The sequence below is a fragment of the Brachyhypopomus gauderio genome, chromosome 5 (genome assembly GCF_052324685.1).
Source record: "Brachyhypopomus gauderio isolate BG-103 chromosome 5, BGAUD_0.2, whole genome shotgun sequence".
Taxonomy (NCBI): domain Eukaryota; kingdom Metazoa; phylum Chordata; class Actinopteri; order Gymnotiformes; family Hypopomidae; genus Brachyhypopomus; species Brachyhypopomus gauderio.
The window spans coordinates 4,625,668-4,644,666 of record NC_135215.1 but is presented as its reverse complement, the minus strand read 5'-3'; the positions used below and the strand labels follow the sequence as shown (position 1 = coordinate 4,644,666).

Below are 18,999 nucleotides of genomic sequence, written 5' to 3'. Positions count from 1 at the left end.
GATCCCTTAAACCAAACATGTAATTGTCTTAGCAAATGTCAGGATAGGTATCAAGTACAATTCACAATGTGTGGGCATGATTTTGTGAGAGAGCGAGAAGTGTTCTTTAAGGTTTGATTTGACATTGTGGGTGAACGTGGAACCACTTGAAGAGCTCAATACAGCTGCCGTCAGTTCCTCGGTGATGCGCAATGATTTCACACGTGTGGGCACCCCAAGACGCTTTGCGGGCGCAGGTAACTACGCACGGCACTTGCAGGTTTGTTTTAGTGAACCCTCGCCTTGTTTGATTTCGCCATCAACCCCCTAGAGACAGATGACCCAGAGAGAGCGAATTAACACATTCTGACTCTGCTGATTGGATCTGCCGCTGTGGGGTGTGTATATATGTCTGTGTCTTCTTTAATTAGGCTAAACCGTAGAGCCTGCTACAGGCTGTTCTTCCACCTAAAAAAAAAAAAAAAAAAAGCACAAGGCCATGGCCGAGAGGATTCCATGGCAATAACTCTTGGTAGCAAAATATGAAAATCAAATGTACCATTAATTTGAACATCTAAACGATCTCCTGCAGATAGCAGAAGTGTTCTGTATATACTGCTTAGTAGTTGTAAAATTGTGTAAAGTTTACTAAGATATTCATTGTATGAGCCAAGTATGTTAAAAATAAAAACAAAACAACAGAACAATAGAGAGGCTAAGTTTCCTGTGCTCGAAATAACAAATTCTCAGTTGTGCAACATGGAAGCTGTAATCAAACGATTTGGCCAATTACTGTGCACCGAGCATTAACGCAGTCGAAAACAACAACAAACAGATGGATACTAATTTTAAACTCTACTCTTTGGTCTAGTCGCCGAGGCAGCTACAACTCGCAACGTGGAGCTTCGGGCAGTTTCTCCGTAATAAAATAATCGCAGCCTAATTGGGTTGCTTATCTTCAGAACAATTACGCCAGAAACCAGAGACGGTGTGTGTGTGTTTGCGCCCTTCGGAGCATCTCCTCAGCCCCTTGCTCTTAAGAAAACCCGCTCCATAATTGTGTTTCAATAGAGCCGTGTCTGACGCATTAATAATACAAACCATCTCATTTCACATTCCACGGACACTTTCTCCCAATTCGTTTTCCTCCTCTATATTATCAATTCAGTATATTTAAACAGTACTTAGTTGTTGGAACCCCTTCAGTGTTTACTTAATTATTTTTTGTATTAACCTTTCGCAGTGGTCATGCGAGCAGGCAGCGATGGGGGCTGGCGGTCTGAAATGGCGTTCGGGGAGGGGGGGGGGTGCTTTAATGCACGATTGACGAGGAGCGTGAAGTGTAGCAATTAGCTCAATTAAAGCAATGCCATTCCACACAAAACACTGGGGGTATGTGGGGTTTGGAGAGGGGGACAGAACCTTCTCCACAACAAGGAGAACTGGATATCAACAGAGTCGACTGCGACTTCTCACTGCTGGGTTTCTTAATCAGATACAGCATGATTTGTCTACGGGTTGTTTTTAAATAATTCCCTTTACAATATAGCCAGTGTGGGTGCGGAACACCCCTCCCTCACCAATAAAAGACGAAGGAGCGGCCCTAATGAGAAGGGGAAGAACTGGCAGAGAGGCAAATTTGGCTATGTACCTTCATCTTAGAATCAGGGGCTGTTTTAATCTGTAAGCAAAAGCAGCATGCAACCAATGGGATTTTAATTGATACACATAAATAATTCCTTGTGTACACTGCCGCTTAAGTCGGATTTGCTGTTTATTTGACGATAGAAATTAGTCATTATCGGGGCTTCTGTTGACGTTGGAGATGTTATTTATTTATATTTCACACGCATGATATCCTCTGATCTGGTCCCAATTAATTATGTCAAAATCCACATGGGGAATTTAGACTCACGTTAAGCTTCGCCGTACTTTCATCCTCGGTGAGCGGAGCAGTGCTGTGACAATAATACCAAATGAGCGATGAAAGGAAAGCCCAAAGCTGCTCCGTTTGTCACGCGAACAAAGACGAGGGGAAACTCTGCTCCGTAGCCAGCGCAAGAAACTTCTTCAGACGCGGATTCGTGTGGCTGTGCCACAGCACGCGCCACTTTAGGCACCCTTTCCCCCCTCCGCCTCCAAAGGGCCGAGCTTGCTTACTGGTGAAAAAGCACCCCGAGATCACAACAGTGCCGAGTGATCTTTCTGAGGTTCATCTGAAGCTGTCAGACTAGAATGGATGGCAAGTGTGCATAATAAGTGTAGAGTTGTATGAGTGTTTCTGTGGCTTGATATGGAGCTTGAAAATAAGGAGATAAAAAAAAGTCTAGGCTGGCTGAAGCCATCATGATGTTGTCACCGAGCGCTAACAGGATAAGAGAGTGTTTGTGGAACTGCGAGACAGCAGAAGCTCTTACTTGAAAGCTGTTGGAACTCTGGGTTGTCTGGACTAGTGTTCTCTGTCAAGTCCTTCAAGAAATGCATGTACCTGGGGAGGGGAAAAAATCCACATATAAACAATTTTAAAACAACAGCTTATTGCAACACGTCTAAAAATACATCCTCACAACAAGAAAGGGAAAGTCAGAGGCAGAAAAGCAGAGGTGAAGGGGTTGGACAGGCGCCGTCTGCTCATCATGGGGTTATTCGCAACAAGAGATCTCTGGGTCACAAAAACAAATGCTTCTCTTTTTGAAGATAAATTGGAGAGCTATTCGACTGATGCTAGTCAATGTTTGGCTCAGATGTGCTGCTTCGCTGCTACAAAGTGAGACAAGAGACCAAAGTGAGGTAGAAACCCACTTTGTGCTATCATACAGCAGTCGCTGACAGAGACACATACAGCGAGGAGAAGCGCGAACCAGAGGAAGAGAAGCACAGAGAGTGTGGAAATAATATGCTTCCTGTCACCCCCTCCATATAAACAAGTGAACAGATTTGATGGGGTCAAGCTCCACACATTAAGCAAAAATTAAATATTGATTATTGCACCATTCCCCCTCCTCCGGTCTGAAGGAAAGGTTATTAATATCTGGCCAAATCAAGGGCCCCATTAAGGAAATGACCCCTATCACAAGGCAAGACCAAACAGAGAGGGAATTGTATTTAGTTTGTTTGTTTATTTATTTATTTATTTGTGGCGGGGTAGTAGTATTCATTTCACTGCTTGAGTGGCTGAGATAAAGACAGAGCGAGCATTAATCCAGGAGATTACAGCTCACTCAGGCAGAACTCTAGCATCTGAAGACATAAAAGGTGTCCCTCGATCGAGATGCCACTTCGAAGGGTTCGGCTGTGTGGAAACAACATCGCCGACTGCCCGATTCTCAACAAGACCCAACACTTTGATTTTCAAGAAATTTCAGATATACTGAACTGGGCATTCAGTGGTGGACATTCTTCCAAATGGATTACAGAAGTCCAAGCTACCAGTATAAAACATTTCACAATAAATGCTGAATTGTCCGTTTCAATTACGAATATAGAAAAACCGAATGAAAATTAATTATAATCTAGTTACAGGCATTCAATCAATCTGCCATCAGCTGATAATGTCTGCTCTACTGCTCTTTCCTCAGTGCAATACTCCGTGTGTGTGAGAATTACAGCTAATCCCTCCAGGGCTGAAAAGCGGATCTTAAATGCTCCTGTTCCATGAAAGCCTTCTCGATGTTGCTGAGCAGGGCCCTTCCCACCAGGAGGAGGACGGCGAGGGAGACACAGTGAGGTCACTCCCTCCGGCCATGTCGGTGATGTAAACAACAGCGGCGGCCGCCACGAAGCCACATCACCTCATCAATCCGGGTGGAACAAAAACGTCGCACTTTTAAACTCCACTTCTGAGGAGTGGTTTCAGGAGCCGGATACATGAAGATCTTAACGAGAACAAGAGAGCGCTTCTGTCATAAGTCCTTCAAATTCAGGACTCACCTTTTCTCACTCCCCGTCACCGACTCGGAAGTAAGGAGTTGAGCCGGTACAGACTGCCTACGGTTGCCTCTTCGAGTCAGAAGTGCATGATGGGTATTTATCCACACAAGAGTGACTTGGGATGTCAGTGCAAAGCTCCCCACTTTAAAATCTAGAGGAAAATCCCACACTGTGCATGCTCATTTACAGGGGTATTAATTCACGATTACGCACTCTGTACATTTGCTTCTCCTGCTTTTTAAAAAGCTTTGCAGCGCCCTGCCTGGATTGCGAGGCACCTTGGCTAGAATCTGAAAAACAGATTTAAAAAGAAAAAAACGAAAAAGACGAAACAGACGCATGCGACATCTGTTAAGAAGCGGTGCAACACCTCACAAGTGAGCTGAACTGGAGCAGCTGCTCAGAGAGAGAACCCTCATATCTGCACGTTCCACGCGTGGATATTTCCACACGCCCTGCTCACGTGAGAAGTTCTCGCCCATGCCAATTCCAAAGCCGCTCGCATCAAAACCTTCCCAGGGAAAAACCCTCGTGTGTGAAGGCAGAGAGTGGGGCGTATGGATCCCAGGTTAATAAGGCCCTGAAAAGGTAACCGGAGATAGACACAAGAAAGTGACAGGAATTTATAGCCTATGCAAGGACTGTCTTTTTCTTAACTACTGAAAAGCCAGTAAGGGAGCTGCCACTCGGTGACAGTGAGCTGGGTGTCCATCGGTGAGGGGGCACACCGGGTCATCCGCGAGGAGGAGACCTCTGCTGCCGTTTGAAAAATAGTTTTGCTAAGCAGTCACTCTCTTAATCTATCCATTCAGGGGGGCGCTCTGACCTTGGAGCGCATTGACAACTGACATTGATTTCCACTGCGAGTCTTTCTCTCCCTCTCTCTTTCCTTTTTTATTCTACTCTTTCCTTCTCTCCATCAGTTCGAGACCTTAGTATTCTAGTTGCACTATGTAGTGGCCCAAGCAGACATGCGGGTGCCCGGGTGGCTTTCACCAGCGTGCACGAAGATGCCCACGGCGGTCCGCTTTATCCCAGCTACGGCAGACCTCATGGAGGGGATGACGCGAGCCTGACTAGCAGGAGCGTGAGAAAAAGTTGATGTGTCGTCCGATGCCATTCGTAAACTCCTCTACACTCGCGCCGGGCCACAACACGCTCTTCCCGCCACAGCGCCTTCATGGGAGATTATTACGATAACGGAAAACAGAATAAATCCTTCAAACAGGCCTCCACGCGTCCGAAACTAAGCAGAACAGAACAGGCGAGTCTTTCTTGAGGCCCGTGGGTAAGAGTGAAGAGGGAGGAACACGTATTACTCATTAAGAATCAAAGGCAAACCAAACAAGACCCAATTAAGCCCTGGTCTATTAAGAGGACTTAAACAAGAGAAATAATCTTACTTCTCTTTCCTCTTGTCTCATGTTGTAGTAACAAACACATTACAGGCATTATCAGCCATGAATGCCCTTATTAGGACTGGGAAGTGGGGGAAGGGGGGGAGCAGCAGAGGAAATCTAATTAAAGAACTAGTAAGAAAAAAGGGAAAGGCCTAATGAGCATTATTAAAGCACATGCCAAATAATGTAGATGGAACTTGCTCGTTTAGCCACCCTGTCCCGCTCATTAGCACCAAAGCAAAGAGAAGATAACGAGACAATAACATAATCGCAGCCATATTCATAACAGTTCAGATATTCTAATGAAGAGGCTGGTCGTGCTGGAAAGCATGGCTGGCCTACTTCCCGCCGCAGACACCCTGCCACACTAACGCCTTTGTAATATGCAGATGAAATGAGCTTCATGTTTTTATTCCCCCTCATCATCTCGCCCGGCCTGCCGCCCTGGCCCCCAACAGACACAGGTCATCCTGTACTTACACACACGTCAGTGCGGCTGAAAAGGGGGGAAATATCTGTCTAATTATTTTTCTTTAAATACGTGCATTAAGGATTAAAATTCCTAATTAAGAGACAACAGAAACTGTCAGACTCCTGCATGGGTTATTGAGCACGGCATAGGCGGTGGCTCAATTATTCCGTTTTATTAACTTCCCACGTACGAGCCTCGCAATCCGAGGCAGGCAAAGGCGGCGCGGGCTCTCGCAGAACTACCGCAATTAAACGGTCAGCGGAAGCCGAAACAGGATGTGATCTGTCTGACTTGGAGAAGGAAAAAAAATCGCATGACTTAGTTTGACGCCATCGGTTCAGTAGGCATGACCCCCGCGACCTCTACAAGACACCCATACAAAAAACATGTCAGAAAGTGGAATCACATGGAATCAAACCAGTTTTCCTTTGCTTAGTAATGGAATGTATTAATATTTTAGACCTTAGGTGAATATAAATTCCCAAAAATCATTCTTAACCTTTCAATAATGTATCTTCGCAATGTTTACAACCAGTGTTTTTAAAACAACAACAAAAAAAACAAAAGGCCAAAAGGCCAGAATAATCACCTCACACCTCTTACTCACACCCCAGTTAATCAAGAAAATTACAGAAAAAGCAGAAATAAACCAAATGGATTGTTCGATTGCTTCCAAGAATTTTAATAAATCCTCCTTCAAGAGCCAGTCGTTACGGTAAGCAATGGCTACCTGAGGCAAACATATCAAGGTCGAGGAGATGAAGGAACCGTTACGGAGCATATAGAGGATCAATAGCAGTGGTGAACGTGAATGAATGATATACAAGGCTCTTTAATGAGACTACAGACTCCAGACCTGTCCATTGTAGCGGTGCTCCTGAACATCCCGAGTTTAATCAGCCTGGGAGAACCTCGCGATCCCCCATTTACAGATGTCAAAAGAATTGCATGGTGAAGGTCATCGTAGTCCTCGCCAAGTAGTGTGTATGGAGTAATATCAGGCCATTATCCATCAGCTCGTATATAAAACAGTGACGATCACCCATTAGTGGTAGAAAAGCAAAGGAAAACGTAATGTGTGCATGATTAAAAGGAGAAACGAAACTTATGCTCTCAAATAAGTTCAATCAGCATTCATTCCAGCTGTCTTTAAATGGAGGTGGTCTGGGAGAAAACCTTGCGACCCTCAGGTATTTTATTCTCTGGGAATCTTGGACGGCAGCGAGCTCAGCAACCGTCTTTGCCCGAAAACAACTTGATGTCTAAATAATTCCGTTTGTCTACGTTATCACGACACTATCTGAGAGTCTCGTCGTGTAAAAGAGATGCTGCCGAGACCCCTTGACCCATTTTGGAGCTACAAGCCTCACTGAAAAATGGTGGGGGGGGTGGAACAGGGGTTAACTACTTCATGGATCTCTGCCTACGTCCATGTTGGAGTAGTGCAGTTCCATAACACAGAAGTAGATCTTCATCTTCGGGCATAATGTGGCCACATCTGCTTCAGTGTAAAATCACACACTGTCAATAGACCCTGGCTCTGATGCGGGTCGCAGTGACTTCAGTTAGGGGAGGGGTTTGGGCCCAGGGAATTTGGACAGGCACAAAAAAGACAGAAAGCAATAAATAAGTTCATGGATCAATGCAGGTGGGGGGGTGGGTGTTTCCCTTTCACACCAATGAATGACAGAACACCACTTAAAAGGAATAATGATTTTAGCAAGCACCCCACACCCCCAACCCAACACACCTGACCACACCCACACCCCATGCCACTGCTCACTCATGAACAACAAGCACTCTCTGTCGTGACGGCACTTTCCTTGCACGCAGCTGCTGGGAGAGGCACCCAATTATCTGCCCTCTCCGGGAGCTCTTCAGATCAGCCCCTTAAGATCATCACACAGTTAGGCCTCCCTCACGTCACTGTATGATCACCACTCACATCGGGGTTAGAAAGGAGACCGGAGTACCTTTGAAGCGTGCTGATTGGAGGGCAGCAATTCCGAAGGAAATTTTGAGGCCATCCATGCATACAGAAAAGCAAGTGGTTAGGAATTGGGATAATTATATGGGCCCTACAGGACAATACAGCATTTTTCAGTTGTAGTTTGCAGTAGGAAGAAACAAAAGTCATGCTGAGTATCTCATACTTCTGAGCTTCTGATTTCGCTGCATCTTGTGCATTATATTGACGTGTGAAGACAGATAAAGCTACCATACAGCGCTCTTCATAAGAGAAAGACACGCTGTTCCACAAATCGAAGACATTTAAACACAATTATCTCCACTGCATCGCTGACATCGTGTCTACTTCTTTTATGTTCGAAACTACATTTACAAAGTATGAGTGACACGAAAAGTCTAATTAAGATCGACTTCGGCAGCCTGATAAAGCGATGTCACATCATTTTCTCCGCTTCTTAAGCACGTTTCAGGCCATTTCGCACCCGGTTACACTAATTAACGGATGAGACCACGACCGCATGAAATCACAGCCGGCAAAATCGTCCGCTTAACAAAGGGGATTTTGACAGTTCTTGGGCAGTCTAGGCTGGCGTAAGCACAACATCAAACAATAATTACGTCTGTCGTCTAAAGTCACCCTCCTTACGTGGTGCTGGGGTGATTCCCACCCAAAGCAGCCGGACAGGAAGCATGAATTCAAGCATGGAAGGCGTAACCTGATGGCGACTGCCTTCCGCACCAGTACAAGCGAGTCCCGACGATTCCCAAAACTTCCATCCCAGCACAAGTGGTCGGATGAGGGAAAGAGAGCGTTGCGGATTGATTTGACAGCAAGCAAGAAGACTTTTGTCACATCAAAGGCAGCAGACTGGCCAGTGTCAGAAGACACTGATGCATAGCCAAAATGCATTACGCTCGCTTCAGGAAATGACTGCATATCAGTGGTACCATCTTGGATGAGCTGTCGAACGGCTGCAATCTCTCTGCAAAAGCAGATGGCTGAAATGCGCCAAGACCGCACTGGCAAACAATCTATTTCATTTGCACGTATTATGGAATTCAATGCCTGAGTTACTCTGACAACTGATAAGTCAAAACTTTCAGAGCCAATCCTAGTCAATGCTCGACAAGCTCATGAAATAAGTTGCACAGAACCAAGGCATTTCTCACTGGAAGGAGCACACGTGTGTGTTTGGGCAGTGTTGGGAAGCTTTTGAAGTCAGAATATTGGCCCGTGAGTGTGTGGAGAGTCAAACTTACTGCTGAACGCGCTGTAGTGGAAGAGAGAGCAGATCTTCAAGTTTCTGCTTGTGGAACTCCGGTCTAGACTCTTGAAGCTTCTTAAATCTTCTGAATGCTTTGTTTTTCTTCACCTGAACCTGAGAGAAATTGCATGATTTTGTATGTTTTGTTTGGGGAGGGTGGTGGTGGTTAGATTTGTTTTTTTTTTTTTTAAGATTTATTACCTGGCATTTCGACACGGTATGGATCTGCAAAGAGTTTAGCACGTGTCGAAATAAGTTCAATAATGTGGTCCTTAAAATGGGATTGAAAATTACAGTGGACAAATTTGGGAATTCCCATGAAAACACATTAAATCTCCTTCAGAAAATGTAGGCAACATCAAACCATCATTGAGCAAGATAGCAGCCGAATCCAGGGATGCCTGTGTAGCCCATGAAATGTGCATCTACACACATCTCTAAACACGGCAACACATCTGCGGCAGCAGGCAAGGTGTCATCACGCTCTCAACTTGAACCTCCGTCTGTGCTCCTCAGAGCTTGATTTAGGCCCGGCCCGCTTTATATGTTCCACTAAAACGTATACAGCGCACTGAACGAGTTCTCGTCTGCGAGCGGCCGGTGCCGCACATGCTGTAACCGGCCACACACACCTGCCCTAGCGGCTTTATGGCCGAGGCAGCTGGGGTCTCCCTCAGAGAAGCTCGACAGACACTAAATCACAGACGCGCCAACCGCGTGGCGAAACGAATACTTCATTTTGTCCTGGGGGGGGGGCGGGGGAGAGACTCTTCCCGCCATGCTTACGCCGCGGCGCGATCGAGAGTGATAATTGCGATCGCACCAGCTGATATTCCTGTGTTCAGAGCAGAGGGAACCGTGCGTGTGTGTGTCTGGTTTCATCCCGCATCCAGCGTCGCTCTACCAATTCAATCATTCACACTGATTTGCGCTCACACTTCATGAAGAGCGTCGGGGAGGCCCAAGCAGCTGTTAGCGTTAGTCACGGGTCTAAAAGGGGTTTTTGGACCCTATTAACAGGCAAGGTAAACATATCATTCATTATAAAGGCAAGAATGGAAGGCTGACATTTTAATCTAGCCGAGTAGTTGGCACAAAGCTTTTGCGAAGGCTTCTAAACAAATTAAAAAATAATAACTAAGACTAATAACCAAGTACATTCATATGACTAAGACGATAAGCAAAAAGCTAATTTGCTTGGGCGTTAAGTACAAATAAGCACAGCTCTTTCTCTCTGCTGTTATTACGGCACCAGACAGGGGGTGGGCGGGTGGTGACACGGCGGTGCTCCAGGGGGACAGATTGCCCGTGTCCGAGCCTCACGTCAGGGCAAAACACGCAGCTCTGCGTCCCTGCAATTAATGCCATGTAGGCCTGGCGGAGGGATCGATGCTAACTTACACAGCTCGGTCCCCGATCAATGGGAATCAGTCAATTTGCCGCAGACATATCCCTCCGCTTAATTAAGACATTAATATCTGCGAAGCTGCAGGCTTCGCGTAGATAAATAAGAGATGGTGTTAGCTAAGGCCTGTGCTGCAGCAGAGCAGAGATGTGCAGGGGCTAATGGGTGAGGAGAAACAACCCTTAGCCTCCCATGCTTCTGTCCAACACGTATTTGGTCTGCACCATCCACACACTGGAGACCGTGTTTAATTTGATTTCAGACTCTTTAGTGCAGTGCCTTGCGCGTTCGAGCTGTGGCTAGTGTGTTCTGTACGCAGTGCAGAGATAATTCTTTAACCACTACGTGATTTGGTCTAACAAGGAATCAGTCATCCATACACGGGGTGTGTGTGTGCGTGTGTGTGTGTTTGGGGGGTGTTCAGGTGCCTTTCTGAAGGAGGAGCTAATTAGCAGAGCGAGAGAGACAGAGAGGGAGAGAGAGCGATTCCCTGCTGCACTTTTTTTGAGAGGGGGGGGGGCACTTTTTGATGGAGGCTGCCCACTTAAGTCAGGCCTAATGAGATGGGAGGGTTGGTCTTAATGGTACCGCTGGGCTTTGCCTGGGAGGGATGTGTTTGCTCAGGGTGTCATCCGCCAGCCTTAATCAGGTAGGCGACCATTTTTTAACTGCTCCAAATGTCAATCATCTTTGAGTTAGTAACCCTGCCATGACTTCTTTTCATCACCACTAACACTGAATACAAGTGTACTATAAAAATAGGGAGAGTTGGGGGCGGGTAGATGAGAGAGAACTCGTAGATGAGAAAGAACACAACAGCTTAATAGGTTTAGACTAATTAGATCTGGAGCATGATATACTGTCAATCCCACACATTACCATAGATCTATAATGAATACATATTCATGAATTCATATTGACAGGCATGGTCACTGACTTGCATATGAGGAGATGACCTCTATCTGGATTTCTAACACATGCCAGCTGATGGAGCGGACAGTGTGATGGACAGAATTAGTTCTGAACTTGCATGCAAGACCAACCAAGCTCGGTTTAAGGGACCCAGCACATGGCTGTTCTGAGCACATATAGACAACAATGCAACAGTTCCAAACATAACAACGAGAAGCACTGTAGCAACAGCGGCGACCGACAGCAACACCCACAACTTACCATAAGGACCTTCTTCGCAGTCTGGAAGTTGTCGATGTACGTAGTGTAGAAATGAAGGTGTGGGCAGAACTGTTCAAACCCACGTCCGACATCGCCCTCCTCCAGGTGAGGCAGCAGAGTCCTGCACAGCACAGCTGTATGAAATCCATTCCATTCAACAGATAAAACGCACACAGGCAGAAGGGACAGCAGGGCTCAGGTTGATCATTACCTGATCTATAATTAACTCTGAAAATGTCTGCTGCCCACAAGTGAACAGCATTCTTCACCTTTAGCACACGAACATATACGCGCTGTTGGCAAACATGGTTAAGTCATGGCTTTTCCTCTGAACTGCAGCCACACTGTTCTGGGATCAGTGCCTCAACTGTGCAAATCAAGCCACTTCTCTACCAAAGCAAAGCCCAAGTTAAGCACTGGGTCTGGAGGTAGGGATGCCCGCCAGCGGAAGCGTTTGCCACGCGCCCTGTGCAGTGTCCTGCAAAAGGCCTACAAATCCCTACAAACTACAAACTCTGGGGACGGAGGGCACTGGGGTGGAATGCAGGCGCGCGCACGTCTGAGCCAGCGCGCACATTACAGCATCCTGCCCGGCGTGTTGGGAGCCGAGGTCGCTGACACTTGTGAGGGAGCTTATTATTCAGACTTGGAGAAAGGTAGTGCACACACCACACACAGTGCGCACACACACACACACACACACTAATGATGTTCCCTGAGACTTTCTTACATGCAGGAAGAAGGAGCACTTTGCGGTTGAAGTTGATTTAAATAGATTTTAATGAAGTTGCAAGCCAAGGTAGCCTCTGTTCGTAATCAGGAGATTCTGGGGCAGCCGGGAGAGTTCTAACGAGGGCAAAGGGCGGGAAAACACAGTGTTTCCTCACACAGCCAGAGGCTATTATAGTAAATATGAAATTATGAATTACATTTTTTATGGTCCTTTTTTTTTTTTCTTTTAGGGCAATTAAATTCTCTGGCCATCATAGAGATGACAAAGATAACATTAGCATTCCTCCTGCGTCACTTTAATCCACATTAATTCTTAGCAGTAGCGACATCTAGAGTGAGAGCACACTCTGCTAAACAATGAGGGCCTATGTGGCTTCATTTGTGGAGAGCTGGAACAGAGGAATACCAATTAATGTCACCGGGCGGTTAGCACAGCGCAAATGTACACGGAGAGAAAACCTGAGGAGAGAACGCCACATTTCAGAGGCCCAGTAAGAGTGAGCACACACCTCCCCACCAATGGTGACAGTGACCGACTTCCTTTATATGGGATGTCATTTGATCTATTTCCACACCACATTTACAGCCGTAAAAAAAGATGTGCGGTGCACTCGTGGAGAATATTTATTGTCTGAATGCGTTTTTGATTTTGTGCTACTTACTGAACGACGCGACAGTGATATCAAACAGGTTTGTTAGAGCACAGGCTGGGATAATTGGAATGTTCCCGCCACAGCCAGATACCCTCATCAACAGAACAATGACTAATGTGGCTTGGTTTTTGGTAAATGTTTAATGAACCTGGAACTTAATAAATCTTTACTAGTGCAAGGGTATCTGAGCTGTTCAAGCAAATTCAAACATAATCTGGAAAATAGCACTTAAATTCCGTTATCTAGACAACAACTTGAGTATCGACACACCTCACAGAGTATTTTTGTATTGCTTGTCTCGTTTCTTTTGGGGGATCAACATTTATTATGACATGCAACCATTATTTCTACTAACAACAAAACAGAACTTTAAAGGATACTGAATACATCGACTCAAACCAACTAAGTCTAGTCCCTCAAGACCATCTATTCCAGCATTTACTTTGATCAAACTCTAGCACATGTAATTTCCCTAGCCAAATAGCACCAAGACTCTGATTAGCTGACACAGGCACTCTTCTTGATTCTTGACTAACTGGCATTTTACCGAATGCAATGAGCTGAAACAAACACCAATGTCATTCAAAAGGAACACTATTATGTGCGTGCAAGTACACCTTAAACAACACATTCTGCGTTTTGCAAGAGAAGGGTCTCCAATATCCTGAAGACATCCCAAGCAAAGCATAACCACGTATATATATCTTTACCACATATATACCACCTCGTAGCTGAGGTTTGGAAGTATCAGAGCACTCTATTCATTTTAATCAGTCAGCCACTACTGTCTGTTCAGGGGATCTAAATTGAGAGACCGCCATTACGGCTCACCCGGCAATTCAATAACCGATTCTAATGATGATATATGGTAACTGAGTACCAATTTATCCAATACATCAGGCTCTGAAATTCAGCCCTCCATCTTCATTCAGCCCTGCAGCCGGAGAGAGGACCCGTCATGCCTGCCGCTGATGGCAGCCTGAGGGACCCCCCGGTGATTCATTATTCAGACTGTAAATATAATTCTCAATCAACAAGCTGGGAATGAAGCCCTAGCCTCCCGTCACTGCCGCTCCTCTCTCCGCCGTTACCCAGGGCTGCGTGTGCACGGAGTCAGCGTGCGGCCCCGTCCCGCCCAATCACGTCGGAGCCCGGGCCCCCGCGCTGACAAAACCCCCACTAGAGGCTTAGCGCGACTAAACAACGCCTGTCCAAAAATGGAACGTGAAAGTGCCGACATTGATCATGTTGTTAAATATATCAAATGCCAGTCAGGCATCGAGCAGGGGTAATCTCGCTGGTGCAGCCCCGAAGGGTTTAAAACCAAATAAATAAATAAATATAAAAACCCGAAGGCTTGTTTGCTCCCTGACTATCGGACATTACGAGAGGGATTTGGCTTGCATGTTGCTTTCACTTGCACTAAACCTTCAGTAGATCAAAAAAAAAAAAAAAAAGGCACAATACTTCACAAGATACTTCACGAACGGAGCACTGGGGGAAAATAAACCCGTGCTAACAGGAGGCGGCTTCTTGACACTTGTTGAGTTAATTTGCTGCTAGTTTGTTCTACCCACGCTGGAAGATCAATGCCACGGCTGGACCTGGGAACCCCCCTCTCCGTGTTATTTCATCTTCTCCCTCTCGTTTCTCTCTAGCCCGACTCCTCCTGCAAGCCGTGAGCACAGAAGGCCCGTATAAGAGTCACAACTAGGCTTCATGATGTCGCACTGAGGGGTACCGCTCCATTAACAACTGTATTTGCATCGAACAAGCGTTCTGAACCTACCAACCTCCTGGAAAATGATAAAAAATGTATGGATCTCTAGTCAAGACATCAACATTCATAAAAACCTGCTCTAATTAACATGTGATGTATGAAGTACCTGTGGGTGTGATTATAGCAGTGGGAGGGGTTATAAGTTGTGCTCATAAGAGTCAACTAACATGCTAAATTCAGAGAGTACCAAGTTTAAACCCTCCACACAAACACCAAAGTTCTTACATTTCCTTCTTAAGACAGACCTGAATTAATAATCCCAGACGTTCACCCACATTCAGGCCCAGCCCCTCTTCCCTCCCCAGACCAGCCATATCCAGTTAATTACTGCAATGATACTTACTGGTTTACTAAATGAATTGATTTAATAGAACTGAAGATGCTCTCTCTAATGTCCTGCCTCAGGGTTCCTTTGGCCTTCAGAATCTCCACAAAGTACTGCAGGACAGACAGGGACGGGTAGAGGAGGAAATCTTTCAGTATCATTCACTCATAACTCGTGCCGACCGGCATCTCACACTCAGCACACCCTTGAGACACAGAGGAAAGCATTTTTGCATCAGTGTCCTCCAAATTACTTCTAAAAGGTTAGGCACACGGGTAATTCAACTCAACCTAAGGCTGAGAAAAAACTCATGCAGTAAAATACACATATTTGTGAGTTCTTACAATGAGTCTCGTAAATAGCACGAGGCATGCCGTGTGTGTGTGTGTGTGTGTGAAAGGGGGGGGGAGGTATTCGGCACAGCTGGAGGGAAGCAGCACAGGTTTAGACGGCGTTGCTGTGTCAGCAGTGCTCACGGGTCATTCTGTAACGCAATGAACAGAGCTGATCTGAGCTTGCTCAAGGCCTCGGGCTCGTCGTCCAGCGCTCTAGAGTATCAAATGGAGACTTTGGGGTGACTCCCTTCATTTTGGAGACTCCAAGGCAGCGTATCCGGGAAGCGGAGTGCCCCCCCCCCCCCCCCCCCCCCCCCTTCAAGATGCTTTCGCACTTGGCATGCTGAGGAATCTCGGACACTCTTAAGGTTTCTACACTCAGATTCTTCCCTTCGCTTGCCGAGCTTCGCTCCACTGAAAGCTGGGCCAGGACTCACCGTGACAACCAGGTCCAGCTGTTCACAGTAGCGCTGCTCGCTCTGAACCAGCTCGCGGCCAGCCATCCTCCTCTTCCTCTCCCAACGCTCGCGTTGCAGCTGCACGCCCCGCACGCCTGCCGCAGCGCACGGGCTCTCCGCACAACTCATTAGTGGCCAGGTGAGGGCGCCGTTTCCAGAGTGAGGCAGTTACCTGCGTTGAAATAATTAATGACTAAGTTGCATCACAGGATTGCATCATGGATAAGGTCACATAACAGGAGCAATAGATACAAGACAGACCCTGATAAGGACCCAGGATGTGATGTCTCATCTACACAACTTCATCCTTTTTCATTCAAAGGTGATGCCGGTAGCGTCTCAAATACCAACCGAGCCTCTTGAGCATTATGAATGGTCAGTGTTTTATAAATTCTAATTTCGAACACATTTGCCTTCATATATATTGAGTCAATAATCATGATCATGCATCAAATTTTTATACCCACGATTTTACCTACAAGAACAGCATAACTGATTACATCATAACCAGCCAAATTGCCCTCGCTGAAGTCAAGATAACAAACATGCCTTATGTAGGCCATATGCTGAGCCCGAGACTCCAATTAAGGCAAGCCAATGCCACACATGCACCACACACACACACTCTAACACTACAGCACATGCTTGATCTATGACCCAGTGTGAGCTCTCTCTCTCTCCCTCTTTCTCCTAAGCACAGTTCTTCCATCACTCTCCCTCCCTCCCTCCCTCTCCCCTGCCTGCAGTGCGGGTCCCCCAGCTCTGGGGTGTCCTCCCTGCACTGTCTTATTAGTGTCAGCTCTAATGGAGCGTCAGGGCCGGGGAGAGGGACGAGGCCACCACTTTAACAGCAATTAACCCCTGTGCTGTCCCCAGGGAGGCCGGCGTCAGCCGCTCTCTAACACACTGTAAACAAGCCACCTCGATCAGTGCCACCAAAGGCGGTGGAGGAGGGGGGTGGTGGTGGTGGTGGTTGGTTAGCTCGCACTCTTCTCTTAAGCCGCACAAGATGGCTGCCAGCAAACGTGCCCATTAAGGGCTCGCACCGGCAGCCTGACTGGTGGCAAGAAAGTGGACCAACGGTATATGCCTTAACAATCTGTTGCTTGTCCGCCGCTGGTGGGCAGGACTAGCGGGAGAGGTGTCCGTCACCCCACTGTCCGTTTCGGACGGCCTACAGCGAAACAGCACAAATAACTGAGCTCTAAGCCCGAAGTGATAAGTACACCATGTAGCCTTGGCTATATGTACGTCGAGTTAAACTAAGATGGTGTTTTACGAGCAACTTACTGTAAATTGCATCATTCTCCTTGCACACATAATCGTCCAATTTTGAGAGATACAGCAGCATTTTTGGCCCAGTGAAGCCAATTAGAAGCCAGCTGAAGGGGCCTGGGATCAACAGTGCACAGTAGGCGAATCGGCAGGGCTCAAAGTGCAGGGGGGCGGGGGGTGTAAACTCATCTTGCTCAAGTTACAAATGACTTTCTGATGCTGTAATTAGGACTTAAGAAACATTTCATTACCATTTGACCTTTCTACTTTTCTTGGGACAAAAGTTTTCAGACGACTGAAGTGCATCTGAACATAACAGGGCAACATGAAATAAACTATGGCCGGCAGCCATTGGAAACGCTACATTGCAGTTTCATCGAGGGCCCATGGAGGGCATGCAAAGAGCAGGTCCCAAAGACTCCAACCTTGGGGTTAGGGACACCAATATAGTTATTGCAAATGCTTCACTAGTTCCCACTGCGTTTGGAGGCTCATTTCCTTATTTTATTTTTCCGAGTTTATTAAACTGATTGAAATAGCCATATTACGACGGATGATGTCTTAAAACTGACACACAAGTGACTCCAGTTACGTTTTGTAGTAACACATTTCCAACCATTTTTTAAACTTGCTGAGCACTTTAAGAAACTTCAACGCTTGTGTATATCCGAATACCTGAGACTACACTCTCTGATCTGCTCCATTATTTATGCCTTTCGCATCGTCGCTGCATAAAACGTGCGATATAATCTGGAGGCGCGAGACGTGCGCTGCTGCGCTGGGCGTGTAGGTCCCGCGTGTTCTGATCACGTGACATTTGAATCCGCGCGGTGAAAATCTACGCACTGAAAATGCGCGTTCACGTTCTTCACCTGCGCTACTCAAACCTCAAATAAGAGGCATGTTTGAAATATAGAGAGAGACGTGGAAACGTAGATAAAAGTAAGTAACTATATATATCTTAGGGTTGCTGTTCTCGGAATCAGCTGTCTGAAACAATGTTGGCGTCACGGATTCATCAGACCATAAATTTAGTCCTAAATTTTAACAATGCTAGCAGACTAATTTTGCCTTGAGAAACTTGAAGTGGAATTACCAGCGTAATTAGAAAAAACATGTTGACACGTTTAACGTACATCGCTGCCGCCACATGAAGGTTTGCTTTCGTTCATCGTGAAGTAGGCTCAGAACAACGACTGGGTTAATCGACAATCTGACAGATTTAAAGCTAATTAATTAATAAGGTGTTTTAGTATTCGTGTGGAATATAATGTGATATTAGTGGTATGGCGACATACTAACCTGGCAGCGTGTGTCCTTTTCAAATTGAATACAGGCGGTATTTCTTCCCCAGTCTTAGAAGTTCCGGGTTTACGTCGACTCCGATTGGCTGACGGGTAAACACGTCGAAGCTCGTCAGAATGATATTGACGTCACTGGAGTTGTGTCGGGATCTCACAGTTCAGACCCTGACTTCGCCTCTCTCCGAACTGACACATGGCATTATTTTTCCATCAAGACCATACGTTGTATAATTTGCCGCATTAAAAGTATAAATGTAGCATGTGACATATGTAGTTCAATCTACAACAGGCCATAACAAAAACATGATTTAGGGATGTAGCTAGTGCCCAGGAGTTAACACCATTTTACATTACACTTGTGCTCTGCATGGCAATAACAAAAGGGGGTGTTGATACATGTTAGGAAATTAAGAAAACACCTCAGCACAATATTGCTTATTGTACTAGTATGGGGGCAAAATGAAACTGATGCCCCATGATCACAGTAATAGCCCCAACCTCTCAAATGCCCTCTAAAAGTCCCTTGTAGATTCGTATGACCAGCA

At 46.1% G+C, this 18,999-nt stretch overlaps 1 protein-coding gene across 3 annotated transcripts in view; it reads right to left on the bottom strand.

Annotated features, from left to right (window-relative positions):
- arhgef39 (Rho guanine nucleotide exchange factor (GEF) 39) overlaps positions 1-18,553 on the bottom strand; it is a 31,314-nt gene extending 12,761 nt beyond the window's left edge. For 2 of the 3 annotated variants that reach the window (XM_077005060.1, XM_077005062.1), the window contains exons 1-6: positions 18,453-18,553; positions 15,855-16,047; positions 15,101-15,195; positions 11,593-11,713; positions 9,010-9,128; positions 2,397-2,467 (exon numbers count right to left, since the gene is read on the bottom strand). In XM_077005060.1, the coding sequence (XP_076861175.1) occupies positions 2,397-2,467; positions 9,010-9,128; positions 11,593-11,713; positions 15,101-15,195; positions 15,855-16,004 (556 nt within the window). In that variant the 5' untranslated portion in view covers positions 16,005-16,047; positions 18,453-18,553. Of the gene's footprint in view, positions 1-2,396; positions 2,468-9,009; positions 9,129-11,592; positions 11,714-15,100; positions 15,196-15,854; positions 16,048-17,165; positions 17,429-18,452 lie in introns of those variants that run through there. The other variant, XM_077005061.1, reaches the window with a different exon arrangement.
- Between the last annotated feature and the right edge of the window lie 446 nt (positions 18,554-18,999).